Source organism: Malus domestica, chromosome 12 (genome assembly GCF_042453785.1).
Source record: "Malus domestica chromosome 12, GDT2T_hap1".
In the NCBI taxonomy this organism is placed as follows: domain Eukaryota; kingdom Viridiplantae; phylum Streptophyta; class Magnoliopsida; order Rosales; family Rosaceae; genus Malus; species Malus domestica.
The window spans coordinates 1963210-1989532 of NC_091672.1; the positions used below are offsets into that span (position 1 = coordinate 1963210).

At 40.6% G+C, this 26323-nt stretch overlaps 1 protein-coding gene and 1 long non-coding RNA gene across 2 annotated transcripts; one reads left to right on the forward strand and one right to left on the reverse strand.

Moving 5' to 3' along the window:
* Positions 1-1456: 1456 nt before the first annotated feature.
* LOC103449401 (UPF0481 protein At3g47200) lies at positions 1457-3946 on the reverse strand. The gene is made up of 2 exons (XM_017336609.3): positions 3023-3946; positions 1457-2135 (listed from the first exon to the last, which is right to left on the reverse strand). Exons 1-2 carry the CDS (start codon positions 3744-3746, stop codon positions 1504-1506), a joined length of 1356 nt encoding a protein of 451 aa, XP_017192098.3. The 5' UTR covers positions 3747-3946; the 3' UTR covers positions 1457-1503.
* Positions 3947-6747: 2801 nt separating this feature from the next.
* On the forward strand, positions 6748-7130 carry LOC139190092 (uncharacterized). Its single transcript, XR_011574086.1, has 2 exons — positions 6748-6801; positions 6885-7130. It is a non-coding gene; the product is annotated as an uncharacterized lncRNA (long non-coding RNA).
* Positions 7131-26323: the final 19193 nt, after the last annotated feature.

Here is a 26323-nt window from a genome sequence, read left to right on the forward strand (position 1 = left end):
ATGTGACACCTCTTGTCCAAGACTTTGAACTGGCAGATCGGTCGCTGATTTTCTCATGGTTGTTTTCTTTTTTACTGATCGTGTCTCGATAGTCATGAACTTCGTAGTCTTAGCATTGGGTCCCACCGGGCGTGCCAAAATGTTAACCCTAAAAACTACCAAGCCTACGTGGCGCGCAGGCCGAGTAATTAGTAAGCTAACTACGTCATTCGATCGTATGCGGGGTGTGCCAACTCGTCAGCTGAGCTCGACCGAGGAGTAAAGTTTGTTGATGTTGCATTAAGTGCGCGACTGACTTCTCAATCTTGTGACTGCGGCTGAGGAAGAAACACGCATCGGCCTTCAGGTTCTAAAGCTTGAAGACAAAGCTACTAGTTCTGCGAAGTTCACAAATCGTCAGCACCGGGTTCGATCACAGTGATTATATTCGTAAGAGTATAAGCACACCAAATCAACACCAGAGTATAGGGACATAAGTATTCAAAACAAATATAAGTCTTGATTGTGAAAGTGGTTCGGCCATCAGAATGCCGAACTCTAAAACCTACTTGCGAATAACCAATCATAAACAACTCGGCGTTCGATGTGTCGAGCCTAGTAACTCGTAACACCTCACTTCGCCGAAGAGGCTAATGAGATGACCTCTGCCGATAAGGATTCGAAAATCCTTCTCAACCGAGACTTGGATAGATAACCAATCGGCCATGTCGCAGTGCTGTTTATCCAAACTGAAGGTGCTTCACGGTCGGCTGATTTTACGGCAATAATGTTGTTTATCCAAACTGAAGATGTTCGTCGGTTGCCTTCACAGTGTTGTTTATCCAAACTGAAGATGTGTTGGCAAAAAAAGGAAAACAAAAATCTCAAGGTTGTTGAGAGGTTTCGCGTAGAGCGAGGGTATGTGCAGGGCAATTTGTGTGTTGAATTGGAGGGGCTTGTTTCGATGCCTTCCCTCCCTATTTATAGCAGCTAACCTGTATTGAATCCCAATCACTCTCGGATTATACCTCTTTTCCCTATTTCAACTTTATATCGGCCAATCCTACTCCTACTAGGACTTTGAACATAACTCGTTATCAGGCCGTATTCATTTCCAGCATCCTAATCCTGTGGAAACTCTTTCTCATGATATGACTTATCCACATCCCCAATTCCCCGATGGGATATGGCCAATTTCGACTACACGGCCCATAAGCTAGATAACCCCCAACGATACCTATACACGGCCTCTGGGCCGAGAAGAATTCTAAACTCGGCCCAACCAACACTGGGCCGAGAATAATTCTAAACTCGGCCCAAAACAATATTTTTGGGCCCAAATAGAAGTGTAGAAATATTTGTAAAAAAAATTGTCCTTTGATTCTATCCCTATATATATAAGACACTAATTGTAGAATTGAAACATATCAAAATACCTTAATGTCATATTATAATCCTAACTGGTAAGCATCAACACTATAAAAATGAATAAATATATATATCAAAAACCATATCTTTAAGTTTTCAAATATGGTAATAACTCAAAACAGTGTAGAAGGTCTGCATCAAGGTGAGTATCAACAAAATCAGAGCAGCAAACGCAGATATGAAGGACCATGGAGTATCAAAATAAGTGTACTTGAAGCTAGCCCATTGAACATGCCAACTATTCCCATAATAGTCATGCACATCATTGAACAACTTAGCCAAGTAACATCTATCCATATCAAATGCCACATCCTTCCCCAAATTATTAATAAATCGAGCAACTTCCCCATCGTTCCCAAAGCAATTCTCGATGATGTTACGGTCACTCAAATACTCAACATCCTTGTATGTGTTCACAAGGCAATCGAGCAATGTGGCGTAGGTGGTGATGTGCTTAGAACTTGACTTGTGGCATTGCTCATAGGCCACACAATTCAGTAAGAACGAGCTCATGAAATCGTCGATTGTTATAGGCGGCATTTCGATGACACCGCGCTTGAATTTGATCACCAAGAAGCTTTCGTCCTTGCCCGGATTGAACTTGATTCCGGCACGGCGAAGCTTCGAGACACAGTGGATGGTATGTGTTGGGATGGTGTTGCTGCTACGTGGCTCTTCATGGCCTGGGGGTATAACACTTGAGCGTAACAAGTCAAGCAAATGCATACCTGCAAACAAGGTATTAAACATCGATGTTAACGTATAGAGGGGCAGAAAATTCATGTACCGAAGAAAATCTGTGTAAAAATATGAGAAAAATATTGTATATTATATTAGTGTTCTTTCCATAAAACAAAAAAAAAAGTTATTGGGTTTACTTTAAGAGCAACTCTACCTCTACAAATTGCTCTGCCTATTTAGGTGATTGAATCCCCCAACACCTATTGGGTGGGCTATCTCCCACAAACCAAGCAGGCGGGCAAGAATGGCCTGATGCCTTGCTTGAGGTTCATACCCACGAAACCCCCTGACCCAAAATCTAGTCTATTTTTCCACCTTCGTTACACCCAAATTCATGAGAATCATATGTTAAATAAAATTATTGAACTCACCGCTATGGAGGCAAGAAAATAGAGTAGGGTTTGGGTCATGGGTGCAGCCAGAAATCGAACAAAGATAGGCACTTGAACAAAATTTCATCTTTTTTTTTCTTTTTTTGACAAACCAAGCTAATTTTTCAACTTGATACATATATAAATCCCTGATTTATTTATTTATTTATTTATTTCCTTTACCTGTGTATTAATCACTAATCTAATACTTATTATGTTACAAGAATACATGCAACTTAAGAAAGTTTTAGACGTAAGAGGTGATCCTGAGAAGACAAAGAAGAGAGGAGGGCACTTAAGAACGGTATGTTGCCACGATTTTGACAAGATTAATATAATTAAGCATCTCGCACGGAAAAATTTGAGAGGGGGCATGTGCAACCCCGGACCTATGTTCCCTCCGCCCCTATTAAGATAGATTAAGCGTTGGATCACTTTTCAAGTAACAAAAACAAAACAGAAAAATTAATTTTAAAATATCATTGAAGTTTGAGAGAGCATGCCTGTAAGATTGTGGTGCTTTTGAATGACATTATCAGGCCTCTGCATATGGTTGTTGAAGAATTCCACGGCAAGCAACGACAATGACTTCCCATTTTCTTTATGTTCTTCCATTGTTGTGAGATCAAACAAAGTCAGAAGAACAAAGAAGGGTATTTGATTTTCAAGCCTAAGAAAATCCCTAGCCAAAAATGGGATTATCCAAACCATGTTGACAAGAGGATCGTCACGCTCGAACCGAACCAAAAGCCCGAATTTTCGAAACAATTCGATTATAAAGCAACCATCAAGAACCAACATTTCCAAAAATTCATCCGTGCTAAGATTTATGTTTTCTGAGTAACACTCTCTAGCTTTTTGTTCCAATGGCTCCAAGGCCTTCAAGTAGTCCTTTAAAGTCAACCCTTTGGGCTCTGTCCTTGCAAGCAAAGAGCCCAAGTATTTCCACTTGTGCTCTTCGATCATCTTGAGACGTGGCTCTCCTCTGTGGTAAGGACCGATTGAGACGATGTGGGGGTTGTAGGACTTACCGTTTATCTCGACAAGGCTCTGTGGGACTCTGAAGATGCAGCAGGAGGGTTTTCCTGCTGCATTGCTTAGAAGTCTTGGGGGTTCTGAGATCATCTGGTACATGGTGCCCAACCGATCCTTGTTCGCTTCCCACATGCTGATTGGATGGCTGTTATTGTTGGGTTGTTGCTGTTGTTGCGGTGAATTCGGGCCCATCTGAGTAGTTGTCTTGGAGGTGATGATGGCTGTGGTGATGAATTGTGGTGGTGAAATTTGAAGTTGCTTTATTTCTTCTGGGATGGGTGCTTTATTTCTTCTGGGACGGGGATTAATCAAGGGAAGACGGCAGAGGGAAGACAATTTGGTTTGATTGACAGCAAGACAATGACCAGGGAGAATTGATAATATAATTTAATGCCACTATAAAGGTCGAAACTTGCTTAATCCAACTACCAATTCATTGGATGACTGCTTTTAACTTTTTGCAATATCATCATTTAATATTATAATTTAATAGTATTTTTTATTATTTATAAGCGAAAAGTTTTATACTTAATTTTTGTCAAATACAAATTTGAAATCAAACAAATCAACTTTGACAATCCTGCTCTTTTAAGATCCTCAATTTAAGTACCCTGAGGACCAAATAAGTATTAATCATAAAATTATATTAATTAAAATCGAAATGCAGAAAATATTTGACAATATAATAAACCAAAGCCAACTTAAAGCCCATAACTTATTACAAAACTCATGTCTCTTTAGGGCACGTTTGTTTGACAGGATTAGCAAGGCTTGGACTGGACAGGACTATAGTCCTGTGTTTGGTGTGCAACCGGATTAGCTTTAATGAGCTTAAGCCGGACTCGGTCGGACTAAAGACCTCCTTAGGTGGTCTTCGCGAGCAACCCCAAAACCCAGCGGATTCGTAAGCCAGAGCAAACCGAGAGAGTTTCTGCCTTCCCTTCGTCCCTTCGTCCCTTCCTCCTGTCTTCCCTCGTCCTCATCTCTACGTTCCCTCTCATTTTCGTTGCCGTGCTCTCTCATCTTCTTCCTCCTCACCCTCCTCTGAGCGCCTTCCTGTCTCTGCATCTGCTCGCCTCATCTGAGTTGTACGGTAAACTTCGATTCTTCTATTAATTGCATGTATTTGTGTTGTAGAAGGTAATTTTACTGAGTTTTATGTGATTTGATTGTTTTGGGTTTGATAATTTTTGAATCATAGAGATCTGCACTTGAATAAATTAGGGTTTTGATATTTAGGTGAAATTGAAATTAGGATTTGGGCTTTTCATAAGATGAGATGGAACTTGGGAATTTAGGATGTCAATGTTGTAAAACTTGGAAGTCCTACCCACATGTTGTTTTCGATTTTTAAAAATTGGGGTTTCAACAATGGGAGTACTTTGTGCTTGTGTGTGTGTGTCTGCGTGTGTGTGTGTCTCTGTGTGTGTGTAGTGTATGTAGTGTGTGTATGTATGTACTGTGTTTGCAGTGTGTATGTATGCAGGGTGTATGCAGTGTGTGTGTACTTGCAGGGTGTGTGTGTAGTGTATGCAGTGTGTGTGTGTAATGTATGTAGTGTGTGTATGTATGTACTGTGTTTGCAGTGTGTATGTATGCAGTGTGTGTGTGTAGTGTGTTTGCAGTGTGTATGTATGCAGGGTGTATGCAGTGTGTGTGTACTTGCAGGGTGTGTGTGTAGTGTATGTAATGTGTGTATGTATGTACTGTGTTTGCAATGTGTATGTATGCAGTGTGTGTGTGTAGTGTATGTAGTGTGTGTATGTATGTACTGTGTTTGCAGTGTGTATGTATGCAGTGTGTGTGTAGTGTGTTTGCAGTGTGTATGTATGCAGGGTGTATGCAGTGTGTGTGTACTTGCAGGGTGTGTGTGTAGTGTATGCAGTGTGTGTGTGTAGTGTATGTAGTGTGTGTGTGCATGTATGTAGTGTGTGTATGTATGTACTGTGTTTGCAGTGTGTATGTATGCAGTGTGTGTGTGTAGTGTATGTAGTGTGTGTATATGTGTAGTGTTTGCAGTGTGTATGTATGCAGTGTGTGTGTGTAGTGTGTTTGCAGTGTGTATGTATGCAGGGTGTATGCAGTGTGTGTGTACTTGCAGGGTGTGTGTGTAGTGTATACAGTGTGTGTGTGTAGTGTATGTAGTGTGTGTGTGTGTATGTACTGTGTTTGCAGTGTGTATGTATGCAGTGTGTGTGTGTAGTGTATGTAGTGTGTGTATGTATGTACTGTGTTTGCAGTGTGTATGTATATGCAGTGTGTGTGTATGCACTGTGTGTGTGCAGTGTGTGTGTGTATGCAGTGTGTGTGTGTGTGTATGTATGCAGTATGTATGCAGTGTGCAGTGTGTGTGTGTATGCAGTGTATGTGTGAGTGTGTATGCAGTGTGTGTGTGTGTGTATGTATGCGGTATGTATGCAGTGTGTGTGTGTGTGCAGTGTGTGTGTGTGTGTGCAGTGTGTGTATGAGTATGTATGCAGTGTGTGTGTGTGTAGTGTATGTATGCAGTGTGTGTGTGCAGTGTGTGTATGAGTATGAGTATGTATGTATGCAGTGTGTGTATGAGTATGAGTATGTATGCAGTGTGTGTGTGTATGCAGTGTGTGTGTATGTATATATGCAGTGTGTGTGTGTGTGCAGTGTGTGTGTGTGTATGTATGCAGTATGTATGCAGTGTGCAGTGTGTGTGCAGTGTGTGTATGTGTGTGCGCGCGCGTGTGTGTGTGTGAGTATAAAAACAGAGTGTGTGTGTGAGGGTAAGAGTGTGTTGCACTCTGTCCCCGTGTGTGTGTGTGTGACTGTGCAGTGTGTGAGTGTGAGTGTAAGTGTGAGTGTGAGTGTGTGTGAGTGTGAGTGTAAGTGTGAGTGTGAGTGTGTGTGAGTGTGAGTGTATGTGCAATGTGTGTGTGTGCAGTGTGTGTGTATGTATGTATGCAGTGTGTGTGTGTGTGTGTGCAGTGTGTGTGTGTGTGTATGTATGCAGTATGTATGCAGTGTGCAGTGTGTGTGCAGTGTGTGTGTATGTCCGTGTGTGTGTGTTAGTGTGAGTGTGAGTGTGAGTATGTATGTGTATTTTGCACATTTGTCCATGAGTGTGTGTGTGTGTACTTGGTTTATAACCATGATATTACAATGTGAATGTTTTGTATGGTGTGGGGTTGATGCTGAATTGCAATTTTTTGTGGTTGTTTGTTGCAGAGAAGAGGAGCATAAACAGAAGGCTAAGGCTAAGGCTACTGCATTACAGGTGTCCTTTAATTTCCCTCTTCACATGCAATGCCTAGGAATGATAGCAATCCTCATACTATTGTTTTTTTTTTGTTTGGATAGATATGGATCGAAGGAAGCTTTTATTGATCTTATTGTTAGAGATGTCTTATTTGGAGACAATTTGTATTTGTACGATTCTTGTGGTGATGATGCTACGTGGCAAACAGAGACATGTTGAACGACCCACATTGACTAACCGTTCACTTATTAGACGAGAGATTAGTTTGTGTTATCTGAATGGTATAATAGGGAATACTGATACTGAATGTGTCAACGAATTGAGAATGGATAGAAGGACTTTTGGCATATTATGCGACTTACTTCGTCAAGATGGGAGGGTAAAAACTGATGGTTTGGTGTCTGTAGAGGAACAGGTGTGTATGACTTTACAAATATTAGCACATCATACTAAGAATCGTAGTGTTGGCGGTAGATTTTATAGGTCGGGAGAGACTATAAGTAGGTATTTTAATAGCGTATTGCAAGGAATTTTGCGATTACAAGGTATCCTACTAAAAGTCCCCCAGCCTGTGCCTATTGATTCTACAGATCCTAGGTGGCGATGTTTTAAGGTATGATGAGAAATTTTTGTCATTTTCCCTAAGCTTTAACTCTTCATTCCCTTTGTATAAATTAACAAAAACTTTTTTATTTTTTATTTTTAAGAATTGCTTGGGAGCATTGGATGGAACACACATTGATGTGCATGTACCTGAAATTGACAAACCAAGATACCGAACAAGAAAGGGTCGAGTCGCAACTAATGTGTTAGGTGTGTGTTCAAGAGATATGCAGTTCATATATGTGTTTCCGGGGTGGAAGGGTTCCGCATCAGACTCTAGAGTGCTACATGATGCAATTAGTAGGCCTAATGGTTTTAAGGTATCAGCGGGTAAGACTATTACTTAGTCTCAACTTTGTAAGTTAGGTTTAGTTCTGTTTGTCAACTACAAAACACTAATAAGGTCTGTTTTTTTTTTCATTAGGTTGTTATTACCTTGTAGATGGTGGTTATACAATGGTGAAGGATTCCTTGCACCCTATAGAGGAATACCTTATCATTTATCTGAATGGGAGGGACGAACACCTTCTAATAAGGAATAATATTTTAACATGAAGCATTCTAAGGCAAGGAATGTAATTGAACGTTGTTTTGGCTTGCTAAAAGGAAGGTGGTCGATACTAAGGAGTCCATCTTTCTATCCGATAAGGACACAAGGTCGAATAATTACCGTTTGTTGCCTACTACACAATCTTATTAGGCAAGAGATGTCTATAGATCCAATGGAGAATTTGCCAATAATAGAAGATGGACAAAATACAGAAGAAGGTGAATATGTTGGTAGTGTTCAAACATCGGACCAGTGGACTGCAATGAGGAATGATATGGCTCAGGAAATGTATAATGAGTGGAGAGCAATTAGGAACCAGCAACCGAACTAGCTATATGTGTTAATGATAACATTTTATTTTAGTATTCCTTTTTATCATGCATTTGTTAGATATTAGCACAATGATTGGATGGTATGCAAATTAATTGGATATTATGCAAGTTGATTGGATATTATGCAAGTTGATTGGATATTATGCAAATTGATTATTTGTATGGTATTTTCCTTCATTAAAATATTTTTTGTTTAGGTATGGATAACGAAAATATTTTGAATGCTACTCAAGAGCCAAAAGGAAGAAGGCGTAAATGGGAAGCATTTGAGGAAGAAGTATTACTCGGAGTTCTTGAGGATTTTGTTGCTCGGAAGCAACGGTGTGACACCGTTGCTTTCAAACAAGGTACTTTGGTTGAAATAGCAAAAGCTGTCAATGTTTTATGTCCTCATTCAAATATAAAGGCAAATCCACATATTGAGTCCAAGTTGAAGAAATGGAAAAAAACATATAGTATGGTCGTTGACATGATAAACACAAGTGGATTTGCATGGAATGATGTCAAAAAGTGTGTTGAAGTTGACAGTGATGACGCATGGCAAACTTATGTGCAGGTTCATATCCTATTTTATTTATACATTAGTCATATTCTTGCTGCTATATTTGTTACACATGCTAAATTTTAGTTTTGCTATGTTGATATAATCTTAGAGAAATAAAGAAGCCGATAGATGGAGAAGCAAACCTTTTCCACTGTTTGATAGATTTGCATATATATTTGGAAAAGATCGGGCTACGGGTAATGTAGCCGAAACCCCTGCTCAAATGGTGGAGGAACAAAGTCATGATCATGTTGGTGAAAGTGATATTGGAGGTGATAATTTTGTTTCTTCAATGAACCAACAAAGCCAACAAAGCACCCCATCTGAAAATAGCCAAAGAAAGAGGAAAAGAGCTGTGGGAAGTTCAAGTGATGGAACCGAGGCAATTATCAGTGGACTGAAAGATTTTTATGTTGAAAGTGGGAAGAGGATGCAAATGGTAACTGAAGCTTTAGTTCAAGGTACTGCAGATCATACTGACATAGCTAATGAACTTGAAGCAATGGGTCTCTCTCCTATGGATCAAATTGATGCATTGTCTCTTATTTTGGATAAACCAAAAAATGTGGGAGTGTTCAGGGCAATCAAACCGGAACTCAAGAAAGTGTTCGTCCAAAGGCTTTTAAGCGACAACGCAAGCGGATGAGGATTTTGGCTAATGTTAACATGGATGTATTTTATTAACGTTAACATGGATGTATTTTATTAATCATACAATCTTATGTTATGACTTATAACTTAGCTTTACACTAGTATTTTGGCTTATGTTAACTAGCCATTTTGTAAATTATGGAGATCTATTTTGGCTAATGTTAACTAATGTTAACTAGGATTTTCTAAATTATGGAGATCTTATGTACTTGTATTTGTTGAAGTTGCATGTATTGGCCACTATTATTTTTCTTCTGTTGGGTGATAGAGTTTAAATCAAGCTACATTTGCAAATTAAACCCAATTCTATTAGCAGGTAATAGAAACAAAACAATTGTCAATTTTTTTTAAGATTCATAATATACATGGTAAAAATATGCTCCAATTAACCCATATCATGAGATTTGTAGCTTTACTCTATTACACAATGGCAAAAATTTGTAGTCCTAGTCTAAGCAAACACAAATCTGGTGAACAGTACTGTTTTTCTTATCCTGCTTCTTAGTCCGAGACTGCACCAAACGCTTCACTAAGTTAGTCCAGCTTAGTCCAGTCTAAGCCAGTCCAGCTTAGTCCCGGCAGCTAGTTCAGTCCGAGACAGTCCGGCGCAACAAACGCACCCTTAGTGTATATGGTATTATTTGTTAAAAATAAAAATAAAAAAATCATCGTGCAACATCAAAGTCCATTAAGATATTTTTATTTTAGAAGTTTAAATATCATTATTAAGAAATTCTACATATACTAAAACCCATCATCTTAAGTACAGTAAAATGACGGAAATACCCCTGTTTTACTGTATAATTTTTTTTTGTCTTTTTCTTACTTGCAGAGTGAAATGACGAAAACAGGCATGGTGTACGTGTTGATTTTCTCCATTTGTGCCCTGTCGTTGCCTCCTCTTTCCCCCATGGCTTCATCCCGCTCTATCTCTTCTGTCGCTCTCGACCACCACAAAAACCTCAAACCAACAAATCCATTTCCATAAGTACTCTCACAATCAGCTATTCTCTCTCACTCGCCGCTACAAATCCCCACCGCCGCCACACTACAAACCAGTCTTCGTCGTCCATCGGAAAACCCAAGAAGAAATGTTGATCGTCGGCCGACACCCAGACTGCAACATCGTCTTGGCTTTGCAAATTCCACCTCCAAATCCATTCTGACCCTTTTTCCCAAAAGCTCTCTCACCGATTTGTGATCAGGTAAGATATTAGGGTTTTTATTTGGCATTTCATTCAAGTATTCTTTGCTTCAAATTAGAAAACAAACTTAAGCCCTCAAACCCTTAAAAAAATAACTTTAACAAAACACTCACACTGTTTACTTTAATGAAAAATCATATTTTTACATTAAAAAATCAATCTTGGTACTATTTATTTTATCTTTTATTTTGTCTTTATCGTTAATTTGAAGCTCTTTTCATTATTTTCTTGAAAAACTAATGAAAAGAGTTTGAAAATTTTGAGTTTTAACTATAAAAATAAAATAAATAGTAACATAATTGATTTTCTAGTATAAAAATGTAATTTTTCGTTAAAGCAAACCGTAGCGACTTTTTGTTAAAGTTTTCTGAAAAAATCTTCATTCGTATGCACCTTCACTTCACTTGGTTTTCTTATACGTCATATTGTTACGAAATAAATTTAACACACATCCATACTAACATCTCCCGTTTTCAAAATTTGTAGAAACTAGCTGTGAACCGTTGCAGAAAAAATTCAGAAAAGAAAACACCTCTACATACTGAAGAGTATGTCTAACTTTAGCATACTTGAAGCCGGTACGCTATGTCATCAACTACCTCTAATTTTGTAAACCGTTAATTCTATCTTAAAATTTGAAATTATGTAAGATTTATTGAATACTTTTTTCTAACTGTCTCTCGCTGCAGAATCAAAGCCACCAACAGCTCTGGTCACGCAGTTCGTCGTCGTCCAGTATTCCTCCAAAAGTCCACTATCTCTCTTTGCTCTCTCCGACTCAGCGTGTCTCTATTCTTCCAGGTACACCCATATCTATATCCCAAACGACTGTTTATATATATCTATTTGTTAGAGAAGGCTTTTGCCTTTTGCGTTCAATTTTATCTACTCCCTGCATTGGATTTGATGTCTTCTCAGTCCTACGTTTTTTTATTCAGCAATGGAGCTTGCATTATCGCATGAGAAATTGGCAAATGAAAGCTGCGCCACTTGCACAGTGTAAAACATTCATTGTTATTGGATGATGTCTTCTTAATATAAGATGATTAGGTTTAGGTGATTATATTTTGTACCGGTAACATCGATTGGTTCGTGTTATGAATTAATAATCTTACAATACTATGTTCATCCTCAAATTCACAACTAATAGGTTGCTGAGAAGAGCAAAAATATGCAGTTAACAGATTTTGTTGAAACCGAGTTTTTATTGGATGAGCGAGTCAATCTTTATATCTTCCTTTATTTTTCCTCAGTTGGAAGGGTTCTACAGGGACCCTTGCGGCATGATTTTTGATGTTCTGCTTTTACTTTTGTAAGTGGAAACCATCAAGAAAATATCTGAATTTGTTGCTCAACTAAGGACACTTCGCAAAGGACACGGTAGGCACCCATAATTCAATTTCGTTGTCATCTTTATCCTACGTTAAGTGTTCATCTTTTGAAAATATCATTACTTTATCCGATTTCATTTTCCATTTCTTTAAACCTAGGTGCTGCTCAACAGGGATGTTGTTGCTACGTAATGATGAGTTTGTCTGTTGTTGAAAGTGGTGTTATGTTGTCTGATGCGCTGATTGTAGCTGTGTAGAGGTTTTATGTTAGTTTTCGGATGAGGAAAATAATGAAAAACAACGTTAAGGAAAAGAATCATCTCTGTATATGGTTTTGAATTGATTACAAGATATGTTGCTATCTTTGAAGAAGAAAGAAACGGCAGACCTAAAGCTCAAAACATAAAAAGTAAAACAATAGTATTTATATACATGACTGCATTTGAAACCCTAAAAGAACATTCTTCTTGCTCATCCTTATGTATGCACAGTTGTCCAAGCCTTGTTGTCAATGTACCGTTGAGGTGATGCTAGATGAGTGATGGGTGTTTTTGATCAATTGAACAGGTGTCTTGGCAAGGTGTGGCACCATGGGCTTTGTTCACTAGACTATGGTTAATATTCCCCCTCAAGCTAAGCTGCGGAGATTGAGCAGTTAGCTTGGAACTAAGCAGCTTGAAACGAGCTTTTGGCAAGCTGCTGATTGTGAGAGGTCACATATGATATGACAACTAATTTGTTGATGACCAGTTCACGAATGTAATGATAGTCAATCTCGATATGCTTCGTTCTTGCATGAAAAATAGGATTGGTAGCAAGAGCAAGAGCACTTAGATTGTCACATAAGAGCAGCAGTGGATTATGTAGATAGAAGCAAAGGCCATGGTGGAGGTAGCAAATCCATGATACTTCAACGGCTGTTTGGGCTAGGGAACGGTATTCACTTTCAGTCGAAGACCGAGCAATAGTTGGTTGCTTCTTTGCACTCCATGAAATAAGGTTGTTTCCAAAAAATATGCAGAACCACTATGTAGAACGATGATCAATGGGACAACCAGCCCAGTCGGCGTCCCAAAAAGCAGTGATGTTTATAAAGTCTTTGATGAGAAGAAGTCCATGATCTGGCGTCCCTTTATGATATCAGAGAATCCGCTTGACGGCTGTGAAATGAGTTGTTCTGGGATTTTGAAGATGTTGACAAAATTGACTAACGGAAAATACGATGTTAGGTCTTGTCCATGTAAGGTATTGCAAAGCACCAACCAATGATCTGTACATGGTTGGATTTTGAAGCAATTCACCATCGTAAGGAGCAGGTTTAGAAGCAGATGAAGGTGATGCACATGGTTTAGAATCCACCATGTTGGCTTTTGTTAGGAGGTCATGCGCATGCTTGGTTTGACACAAAAAGAGCGTGTCTGCTGTTAGATGAGCTTGAATACCAAGAAAAAAGTGCAATGGACCAAGATTCTTCATAGCAAACTGAGTACTGAGCTTGTTGATCAGAAATTCACAATGAGAAGAAGAGTTACCTGTAATCAGAATATCATCAACATAAACAAGTATAAAGGTGAGTGAGTGAACATCCTTGACAAAGAGTGAAGGATCTACAGTAGAGGAATGGAAACCGAGAGCTATAAGACTGCGACAGAGCTCCTCATACCAAGCTCGCGGAGCTTGTTTGAGACCATATATAGACTTGTGAAGCTTGCACACAAAATGAGGTCTGAGAGGATCTACAAATCCTTGAGGTTGCACCATGTGCACATCTTCATGAAGTGTGCCATGAAGGAAGGCATTGGAGATATCCCATTGAGTAATCTGCCAATTGAACTGGACAACCAAAGATAAAATGAGTTTGATAGTTGTTGGTTTAGCGACCGGACTGAATGTTTCATGGTAGTCAATACCATGTTGTTGAAGAAACCCTTTAGCAACGTGTTGTGCTCTGTATCGATCCAAACTACCATCTGCCTTGTATTTAACTCGATATACCCATTTAGATCCAATAATGTTGTGAGAATGAGGTGGTGGGACAAGTGTCCATGTGCATGTAGACTTAAGAGCTTCGAATTCTGCAGTCATTGCTGCTTTCCAGTGAGGATCAGAAGAAGCTTCTTTGAATGTGGTAGGAGTATATATTTGGAGAGTAGTGGATAAGGCACTAGAAAAGGGATGACGGGTAGATAAAAGTTTAGGCTTATATATACCTGTTTTGGAACGGGTTTCCATGGGATGAATGTTGATAGTTGGTGGGAGAGTGAGGGAAGGTGGGTCAAGTGTAATACGAAGTGGTGAAGAAAATTTTTGATCAATTGAATGGTTAGGAGGTCCGGAAGAGGATTGAGGTGAGGTTAAGGCAGGTGTTATATTTGGTGGTGATGTGGGTGAAGAGGAAGGTGGAAAAGTTATATTTGGTATGTGAGTGGGTGATATTTCGTTGGTATTTGTGATCAGGTGAGTGGGTGATGTTTGGTTGGTCTTTGGGATCAGAGGGCTATGAGGAGGTGAATAGGATGTGGGTGGGGTCGAAGATGATGGTGATAAGGTTGTAGTAGTTGATGGCATGTGAGGTGGAGGGTGGGGATGATCAGGTAGAAAAGAGGGTAATTGTTGTATGTGGGGTTCTTGAACAGGTTGTGAATTGGAATGTGACTGTTGAAAGAGAAAGCATGCTTCATCAAACCGTTACATTCCGCGAAATGTAGGCATTACCGGTTACAAGATCCAAACATCTATATCCTTTGTGTTGAAGCCCATATCCAATAAATACACATTTTTTACCTCGAAAAGAAAACTTGTGGTTGGAGTAGGGTCTTAGCCATGGATAGCAAGTGCAACCATATACCTTTAAAAATGAATAATCAAGTGGGCAATGAAATAGTTTTTGAAGTGGTGATACAAATTTAAGTGTAGAAGATGGTGTTCTATTGATAAGATACACCGAAGTTTGTACCACATCTACCCAATATTGGAGGGGAACATTTGATTGAGCAAATAAAGTTCTAGTAAGCTCAATAATGTGTCTATGCTTCCTCTCCGCTAAACCATTTTGATCAGGTGTGTGTGGGCAACAAAATTGTTGTGTTATTCCATGAGATGTGAGAAAGGACTTAAAAGCATTGCTTGTATTATCCCCCCCCCCCCAACTATCACATCGAATAGCTTTGATCTTTTGATCAAATTGATTTTCAACTTGTAGTTTAAAATTCTGAAAGGCTTTAAAAGCATCAGATTTTAATTTTAAACGATATGGCCAACAAAATCGAGACCAATCATCAATGAAAATAATGTAATACTTGAAACCAAAAACGGAAGAGAGAGGAGTCGGACCCCAAATATCAGAGTGGATTAATTGTATAGGAGATGTTGAATTACATTGAGCTCTTGAAAAGGGTAACCTAGACTACTTGCCTAAAGGACAAGTATTACAAAAGGAGAGATCTTTAATGTTGCCATCAAGAGCAATATTTGAGGAGGAGACAATCCGTTGAAAAACTTGAAAGTTAGGGTGCCCGAGGCGCTTGTGCCAAAGATTGGGTGTTGCCTTGATACTAAAACAAGTAGGAGATGAGGGCATTTTCGAGAAAGGAATTTTGTACAGGCAATCTTCAGTAGGGCCTTGAAAAAGGGTTTTCCATGTAACCATGTCCATAATGATGCAAGAAAATGGGGTAAGTATTAGGGGTGGGCACTTGGAACCGAAAACCGAAACCGAAACACGAATCAAATCAAACCGCACCAAACGGTTTGGTTTTGCGGTTTTGAAACGGTTTCGGTTTCAAAACCGAACCGCGGCACACAAAACGGTTTGGTTTCGGTTTTGGGTTTTCAAAACCGCACCGAAACCGAAACCGCACCATATAATAAATAAATGTTATATAACTTATATTTTAAACTTTTCAACTAGGTTATAACTTATAGGTTTGTATTATGGCAAACTTAACCTTTTAATTGGGTTGTAAAGTATTGTGATTGGTGATCAAGTTCAATTTTAGTAGATGTCATGCATAAGGATTTAAAGTTTAAATCCTTTAATGCATTGGATGTTGTCTCAATTTTAGTAATTGTCATTTGTTGCAGTTTTGGTACAAGTTAGCTGCACTTTTGGTGCAGATTTTTTGTTTTGTTTTGTGCAGTTTTTTGGTGCAGTTTTGGGGCTGTTTTGGTGCAATTTTTGGTGCTGTTTTGGTGCTGTTTTTTTATGCAGTTTTGCTGCATTATTTTTTGGTGCAATTTTGGTGCAGTTTTGTGCAGTTTTTACTGCTGTTTTTTATGCAGTTTTGCTGCAATTTTACTGCATATTTATTAATTAATATACGAGGAAAATAAGACCGTCTTATGCATAAATAGGTGTATATTTTAAATATTACATTTTTTTTCTCAAAAACCAAACCAAACCGTTTGAAACCGCACCGCACCGAACCGAACGGTTTGGTTTCATTTCAGTTTTGGCTTCAAAACCGCACCGCACCGCAAAATTTTTCGATTTCGGTTGTGATTTCATTCGAAACCGCACCAAACCGCATCGCGCCCACCCCTAGTAAGTATCAAGCAACAATTATTGTCATTAGTAAATTGATAAACAGACAACAAATTATGAGTAGCTTGAGGTGTGTGAAGAATATTGTTGAATAAGAATTTGGAAAGAGTGTAGAAGTAGGATTTACCAGAGTGCTCAATGTCAAGAGATTGACCATTTGCTACACTAACTTTGTCTGGTCCTGTGTAGTAGGGCTGGGCACAGGCCAGGCCGGGCCCAATTTTGAAGGAACCAGACCGGACCCGAGTTTAAAAGAAATGGGCAGGCCGGATCGGGTAAATTATATTTCAATACAGGAACCAGACCTAACACAGCCCATTTGAAACGGGCCGACCTGGGTCGGGTCCACAGATCCTTTTTTTTTTTGGGAAAACAAATTATAGCAGCACAAGCTGCACAGTTGCACAGATTCAGTTTCAAACATTACATTCCAACCATTACAACGGCACATATACAAACATCATTCAAACATCGTTTGTTTGATGTATGTTAGAGGATATGCAGACTCAATTTGGCACCAGACTTGAATCTGTTTTACTCTCTGGATTAAACATGGAGGAATCAAAGGACTAAAGGCATCTGAATATCACATTCGCAATATATGCGAGTTATATGTATATTTATATGTTCCTACGATTTTTAAAAACCAAGCAATTAAATGTTAATTGCTCAGTCCACAGGACCACAGCAAATGGATAATTATTTCTCACCATCCAAGCATTTTCAAGACTCTGTCTGTGTTCTCTGAGTTAACTTTTAATGCCAGCGAGCTGAGCAACTCCGCTTGTTGCATCAAACCAATTATCTTCGGGTCATCCTTCTTGAGCAACTCCGCTTGGTGCAATGCCCGTTATGCTGGTCTTGCAGATTCTCTACATTGGGAGCATTCTGAATCAACACAGTAAATAGAGGTCTTAGCTGCTCAAGTAGTCTGTCCTCAGAGGTGCAATTTTTGGATAGACTAGGGATATGGCTTCTCCACCGTTGCACAAAGAAAACCAAATACACACACAGAAACCTATATAAAACACCAACAATCAATAATTCAACAAAATGATGATCAACTCATTTCAGCATTCCTGTGAATTCATGAAACCCAATAAAGAAAATTAGCTCAGTAAACATGTATATGAACATATGTGTGTACCTATCTGTGTGTGTTGTCTAAGCAACAAAATACAACAGAGTGAGAGGGTATAGGGGGCATTACACCAAGGAATTTGAGAAGCTCCTCGGTAGCAAAAGGAGGGTTGAGGAGAATATTTCCAGCCTCCTTGAGCTGCTCCTCCAGCTCTTTCTTAGAAGAGCAAGACATTTCAACAACAACCCAGAAAACAAAGACGCCACGTTTTAGGGATTTATGCAATCGAAGGGAAGAACTACAGTCCAATTCAAATTGAAAACCCATATTGAAATCCAGAAATTATGCAATTATGCAATTGAAATACATGAATTATGCAATTGAAGGGAATAACTACAAATCGTGGAGGGCAGGGGACGACGACGACGGAGACTGACGACGTGTGGGTGGAACCGTGGAGAGGAGGGGACGACGACGACACAAGACAGTGAGAGAATCGAGTTGAATTCGATGACTCCAGTGACAGAGTCGAGCTCGTTTATCAATCAAAGTGGTGTGGGTGCCTGGGTTCTGTGATGTCGGGGTGGTGGAGGAGACGACGAGGCGAGACGACGAGAGACAATGGAGTCGAGTTCGAGGACTCCAGTGACAGAGTCGAGCTCGAGGAGACCTAGGTGGGGTAAAACTAACGGTTCAGATTTGATGGTAGGTTCTTTTTCAATCTCATCCGTTCATTGCAATTACAAACGGACCGGTTTGGGTATCCATTTTTCTATACTTTTGGAACCGGCCCGCCCTTAAAATTTTAAAGCCTCGGCTCGGCCCGCCTCGTTTCTCTTTTTAAAAATTAGGAACCGGTCTGTACCCGTCCCGATCCGTGGTTCTTATACCCGTTTGCCCACCCCTATTGTGTAGTTCAACCGAAATGAGAGATTGGAAAGGTCATTGGTAATGTGATGTGTGGCCCTAGAGTCAGCATACCAGGTAGATGTGGAGGGAGAAGCTTGATTCATGGAGGAGTATGATGCAGACAAAGAAGACAATTGAGGCTGATAGTAGTTTGGGGAAGGTGTAGTAAGTTTTGATGGTGAAGGGAAATCTTGGAAACCCTGGTTCAAACGGTTACGGCATCTAGCAGTAGAATGGCCATGGGTATTGTAGAATGTACAAAAAGGTGTGGTGTTGTTAGTGGTGTTATGATGGAAGAAGTTGTCGGAATTGTTGGAAAAGTTGGGACGATGCAAGCGATTTTGGTTATAGGTGTAGTTTTTGTTGGGCCTGGAATGGGAAAAACGGGATTGAGAGTTATTGTTGAAAAGCTTGGAAGGTGCAGAGGTGTGAAAAGCTTGACAATAGTGTTCTTGGATATAAGCGGTACAGCTCTCGATAGCTAGCTCTTCACTGAGCAAGAGGCCTTGGAGTTCTTCAGGGTTTACAGCATCTGAACAAACTCTAATCGAAGTAGCAAAAGCATTGTAGTCACTAGGAAGGCCATTGATGGTATAGGCTACAAAATCAAGGTCATTAAGCGGTGCACCAGCTGCAGCAAGAGAATCAGCAGTCTGCTTGACAAGCTGAAAATAGTCAAACAAGGAGAGGATTCCTTTCTTCAAATTTTGAAGCTTAGCTTTGAGCTGCAGCAAGTGTGATCTAGAAATACCACCAAAACAGCTCTCCAGGTTGAGCCATAGAGTATGAGCAGTGGTTGAGCCAACCGTGTAAGGAAGAACAGCCTCGGAGAGACTAGCATTTATCCAAATCTTAACGGTGTGATCTTTCTTTACCCATTGGGCATAAGTAAGGTTTGGAATTGAGGGTTTAGTACCGAGGCATCAGAAAGAAATTATGGGGGGCAAGGCTCAGATCCATCAATTAGGCCTAACATATCATAGTTCTCGAAAATGGGGATGAAAAGCTCTTTCCACACAAGGTAGTTGTTGCGTGTAAGTTTGGCAGGCGGGAGGGAGGCAATGTGTTGAGCAGCAATGGGAGGCGTGTTGGATTGGGTTTGATGAGACAAATAAGATGAGGAAGCATCAGAAAATGGGTTAGTCATATCTTGAATCGTTGAAGATGCCATAGGTTAGAAGAAGAAAAAACAATGTAATAACTATTGGGTATTAATAGCTTTGGATACCATGATAAAAAACAAAGTTGAGGAAAAGAATCATCTCTGTATATGGTTTTGAATTGATTACAAGATATGTTGCTATCTTTGAAGAAGAAAGAAACGGCAGACCTAAAGCTCAAAACATAAAGAGTAAAACAATAGTATTTATATACATGACTACATTTGAAATCCTAAAAGAATATTCTTCTTGCTCATCCTTATCTATGCACAGCTATCCAAGCCTTGTTGTCAATGTACAGTTAAGGTGATGCTAGATGAGTGATGGGTGTTTTGATCAATTGAACATGTGTCTTGAAAAGGTGTGGCACCAGGTTCACTGGACTATGGTTAATAGAAAATACATGAGGGACAAATTTTAGCCAAATTAGTTGTTTGCACTAGGTTTTGAGAAACTCAAGTAAATTGTATATAGCTGGGAAGAAATATGCACTTTTGGCTGTACATAGGCTCCCAATTTCTAGGCAAAGGGAAGCAGGAAGAGAGCACCAATGGTGGTGACGATGGAGAATCCCTTCTTTGTGGTGGAAATCGATGATCGATGTGCAGCAATCAGCCCAGTTTATAAGAGGAGGGGTCAGAATGCAGAACGAATGACATGGAGATTTGTTTAATTTTATCAAGTTTTGTACTAAGGTAAAACTCACTCCCCATTTCACATAGTTTTAAATGCTGATTAGTATATATGTGTAAATAGGATTGTAAGTATGGTTGTATACATGTAGTAATAGAATTGTAAACATTGTTGTAATTACGTGGAGCTAGAGTTGTAAACCACGGCATAGCGCGGGCTTTTTTTGCTTGTTCAAACTGAATTTGAAACTTGGAATCAATTTCATGTTAGAGTTGGCCCGTACCATAGAAACTAGGAAAACTTGTTTGCTCCTGCATTATGCATACAGAAAATCATAGTAAAAGCTTTTTTAAAACTTGCAGGAAGCAGTTTACGGCTATATATCTGTCCCCTTCCGTCAAGAGACATCTTGTGGTGCTCTTTCAGTTAAAAAATACCTTATAGTATAATTAATCCACAACACCACCATTCATAAGCAACTGGTGTATTTAGCGTGGTCATGCATAGGTAAGTTAGCCCATTTTATTCGAAAATAACTAGGTGATAGTACTTAATTAGTTAATACTTCCTCAAACACAGAATATCTCTTTCAAGTGGTCATGCCTTATTTTTGGTCGATTCAAACTTTTATACTTGGATTTGATAGTTTAGTATTACTTTTTTTCGCAATAATAAAAATGTTCCAGATTCGAATTCTCTAGAAGATTAACAACAACAACAACAATAACAACAACAACAACAAAAAACACACACACACACCACACAACAAGGGTGATACATGATGATTCTAATATCACATTAATTGAAGCATCCAACCTAAATATATATAAAGATCTTGACCAAAAGAAGAAAACCTAAATATTAAGCTATTAGCGGTTGATAGAGATTCAAAATGGCACTATAAAATCATGGGTCACAACCCCACAAAAGTGGAAGATTAATTATATCTTAATCTAACTCTATGTGTCTCACTTGCACAGAATTTAACAAGCAACTAAAAGATGATCAAATTCAAATTAAGAATTGCCAGAAACAATATTTAAAAATAAATAAATAAGGCACTCCACAAGGAAAAGAAACGCTAAGGAAACTCTCTAAAAAATTAGACTCTTCATGGACTCTCTCTGACATCTTATGTTTTTGGTACAATGTTTTATAATATTAGCACAAGAATTGATGTTAAACTGTGAGATGGTAAAGAATCTGTTTGTACCATACTTGACCAATCCCGAAACTACTGAGCACCGGTCAACGTTATACCGTCAAGGACCTAGAAGAGCTTCCCTTCAACCAGGAGGCCAATCACAATACGACACGTGTCGACATCAGAAGCCAATCACAGCTCGACACGTGTCAACATCAGAAGCCAATCACAACACGACACGTGTCGATGTTAGAACAAAACTAGAAACTCTCCTCTATAAATAGGGATCATTCTCCCACAATAATCTCTAATGTCATTTTGTACTAAACTATTCACTAGAACTCACAAAATAAGAGCTTGAACTTATGTATTTGTGTAAACCCTTCACAATTAATGAGAACTCCTCTACTCCGTGGACGTAGCCGATTTGGGTGAACCACGTACATCTTGTGTTTGCTTCTCTGTCCCTATTCATTTACGTACTTATCTTCACTAGTGATCGAAGCAACCAAGCAAAGGTCACAAACCTGACACTTTCTGTTGTACCAAAGTCCTCGCTGATTTTGTGCATCAACATTTGGCGCCGTCTGTGGGAAACGACACTTATTCCCACTCTCTTCAGCTTTGTCAAGCTAGTTTCCACCGCTCGTACACTCTCTTTTGGCCAAGCATCTCTCTCCGATATGGGGAGCGAAAGAAGCCACAGCACACAGAATGACACCCCTGCTGGACCTAGTATGAAGCAACGAAAGCAGGAAGGAAATAGAGTTACTCTTCAAGCTAAAGTCGATGAGTTAGAGGTTCAGAACAACAAGATAGCGATGAAGAATGAAGTCCTCCAGGAACAATATGAAAAACTTTTCGAGATGCTTCACGAGGCTAGGCAGGCTCAAACACACAAGCTCGTCGCCCCTGTCGAGGTCAACAATCAACTGAATGCCCCCCAACACGGAGGGTCGCCGATATCCGACACGGACATCCCTGATAGGGATCGAGCTACACATCAATGTGATAATCAACATGAGACTTCTCTCAACCCAGCTGCTTCAACCCGAAGCAGGAGAAGTAGAGGAAAACACCTCCTCACAGAGGGTGTGGAAGGATCAAAAAATGTCTATCGCGATTGTCGAGACTTCCTAAAGCAACGTCGAGAGAATCCCATCCACATAAGCTCGAAGATCAATGACCCAAGGGTTTCTGAAAGACTCGGTCCTCTTCCACGACCCAGGCCAGCCGCCAATCTAGAGAAGGGGCAACAAGTCCCAGAAGAATATGAAGGTACTGGGGACTCGGAAACATTCCGACATACTCACTCTAGAAGTCAGTGTGGCGAGTCTAGAGAAAGATCACGCTATCTTGATCAAACTTTCCTACTTCCAAGAGGCGATGGGGACTTAAAGAAGAAAACTTCGGTGGTGCACGACTCCGCTCAGGACCCCCTTGTCCTGCAGCTCCTTGAGGAAGTAAACAAGCTGAAGGCTGAACGTCAAGCCGAGATACCTGACTGGAACCAACCCAGGCCTGGCCCTCTCACAAGAAGGATCCTCAACACTCCCCTCCAAGCGAGGACAAAGCAGAAGCTTGACTTACAGCTCTATACTGGAAGAGAAGACCCGATTGAACACCTTAACCTCTTTGAGTCCACCATGGTATACCGGGGACACACCGGCGAAGAACGGTGCCTTCTCTTCCCCTCCACCCTCTCTGGCGGAGCTTTAAACTGGTATTGCCGTCTTCCACCTGAGACAGTAGACTCATTTGAAGAGTTGAGAAAGCTGTTTGTCTCTCAACACATCTTCCAGACCGATCGCTTGCATTCCGCAGATGACTTGTACACTATTCGCCAGAAGCCGGACGAGTCATTACGAAAGTACGCTGGCCGCTTCAGCCATGAGTATTCTCGCTGCGCTGAGGCAGATGACAAGACCGCCCTCAAGGCTTTCACTGCAGGCTTACGTGACTGTTTCTTCAAGTACATGATCAATGCCAACACTTGGAAGACTTACTCTGAGGTGATGACACAAGCTTACAACCATGCCTCCGCCGAGGCAAGGACATATCAAGGGAAACCCCCTACAGTCACCCCTTATCAGCAAGTAGGGAGTGGAGGCCAGATCCAACCGAATGAAAAGACCTCAACCTTCCAAATGGTAGCAGCACACCCCCATGCCTCATTTAATGCTTCGCCAAGTCAGCAGACATATCAATCTCAGGGCAAAAGGAAAGACTTCCATCCTCACCAATCTCATTTTAATAAAAAGAATAAGGGGCACTATCGCGATAACTCAGGATATCGTCACAATAATGCCCGCCCCCAGGCAGTCAACGTAGTGGGCCAATCACGTGTCAAGACAGGCCCTACCCCGAGGTATGAGATATACACCTCTTTGAATGCTACATGTGCTGCCATCTACCCCAGTATAGCTCACCTGATACCAAAGCCAAAGCCAAGACAGCCAGATTACAAGTCCACGAAGAACACGGGCATGTTTTGCTGCTACCACGAGTATAATGGCCATGATAGTGAGAAGTGCATTATCCTCCGTGACCATATTGAAGCTTTGGCACGTGAAGGAAAAATTGATCAGTTCCTCCTGCACCCTCCAAGGAATAACTGTAACCAATGCCAGGTGAATGTGATATATTCCATAATCGGCGGCACACCCATGTCTGAATCTTCCAATAGGGCCATGAAAAGCAGTGAACGAACTTTGAGACCTGGCCATCAAGTGTTTCACGTGGAAGACATCAGAGGAGGCAAGTATCAAAAGCCTAACTGGGATCCAATATGTTTCTACCCTGAGGAAGAAAGAGGTATCATCTACCCTCACAATGACCCGCTGATCGTGGAAGCTCACATAGCAAATTTTGATGTGAAACGAATCCTGATAGACACAGGTGCTTCAGTCAATATCATGTTTGCTGAAGCTTTCAAGGCACTTAATGTAGCTGAACACTTGCTCGATCGCTCGATTTCTCCTCTGATAAGCTTCTCTGGCGATATCGTGCAACCTTTAGGGAGTATACACTTACCCTTCACCATAGGTACAGGCCCCTACACAGCTACTATTACCACTAACTTCCTAGTGGTCAACTGCCCGACAGCATACAATGTCATCTTTGGGCGCACAGGCATCAATGATCTCAAGGCCATGGTATCAACACATATGTTGTTGATGAAGTTTCCAACCCCTTTCGGCAATGGGTACATCAGGGGAGATCAACTTAGTGCTCGATCATGTTACAACACTTCAGTCAAACAACAACACCTGCCTGTCCCCAAGGAGACTCTCTTTATACATAACCAAGTCGTAAAGACCAGTCCAGATGAATCCAACTCGGGTCTTCAGGATGGCAACAGTCAACCCGACGACCCTCGAGATGACTCATTCACCCAGCAAGCACAACCCGCTGAAGAGTTAGAGAAGGTCTCTATCTCCAAAGACCATCCAGACCGCATGGTGAATATTGGCACCACTTTGTCACCACCCCTTCAGTTGTCGCTGATCTCCTTTTTGCAAGAGAACGCCGAGGTCTTCGCTTGGTCATATAAAGATATGCCGGGCATCTCTCCCGATATCATATGTCACCACTTGAGTATTGATCCCAAGACCAAACCAGTAAAACAGAAGCGAAGATCTTATGATGTTGAACGATACGAGGCGATGAAAGCAGAAGTTGAAAAACTCAAGGACATAGGCTTCGTCCGTGAAGTCAATTACCCAACATGGGTAGCAAATGTTGTCCTTGTTAAGAAAAATCCGACCAAGGAAAGTCTCCTGCTTCAAAAGGTCTTGTGGAGAATGTGTGTCGACTACACCGACCTAAACAAAGGATGCCCGAAGGATAGTTTCCCCCTTCCTCTCATTGATAGACTTATAGACTCTACGGCAGGGTGTGAGCTCTTGAGCTTCATGGACGCTTATTCAGGATACAACCAAATCCTCATGAACCCCTCAGACCAAGAACACACGGCCTTCACTACTGACAGGGGACTATATTGCTATAAAGTCATGCCTTTCGGCCTAAAGAATGCAGGAGCAACTTATCAGAGACTAGTCAATTCAATGTTCGCCGAACAAATTGGGAAGAACATGGAAGTTTACGTTGATGATATGCTAGTCAAAAGCAAACATGCTAACCAACACATCACCAACCTATCTGAAACTTTCACCATTCTAAAGAGGTATCGAATGAGGTTGAACCCCAACAAATGTGCCTTCGGCGTGGGCTCTGGCAAATTCTTAGGCTTCATGATTAGCCAACGAGGCATTGAAGCTAACCCTGAAAAGATCAAAGAAATCCTCGACATGAAAGAGCCAATAACTTCAAAAGACATCCAAAGCCTTACTGGCAAGGTGGCAGCCTTAACCAGATTCATCTCTAAGGCCACAGACAGATGTGCTCATTTCTTCAAAGCACTCAAGGGAAATAAGAAGTACATTACATGGACGGAGGAATGTGCCAAGGCATTCAGGAACCTCAAAGAGTACATGAGTAAAGCCCCTCTGCTCTCCAAACCAGAAGTTGGTGACACTCTCATCATCTATCTATCGGTTTCAGCTTCAGCAGTCAATTCTGTTCTTATTCGAATGGACAGTGGTGTCGAACGGCCCGTCTACTACGCTAGCAAGGCCCTACAAGATGCGGAGACACGATACTCCAACATTGAGAAATTAGCTCTAGCATTGGTCATGTCTGCTCGGAAACTTCGCCCTTATTTCCAAACACACGCCATCATCGTGCTTACCAATCACCCTCTTCGACAGATACTCCAGAGTCCTGACACGTCTGGACGAATGATCAAATGGGCGATAGCATTGGGTGAGTTTGACATCTCCTACCAACCAAAAC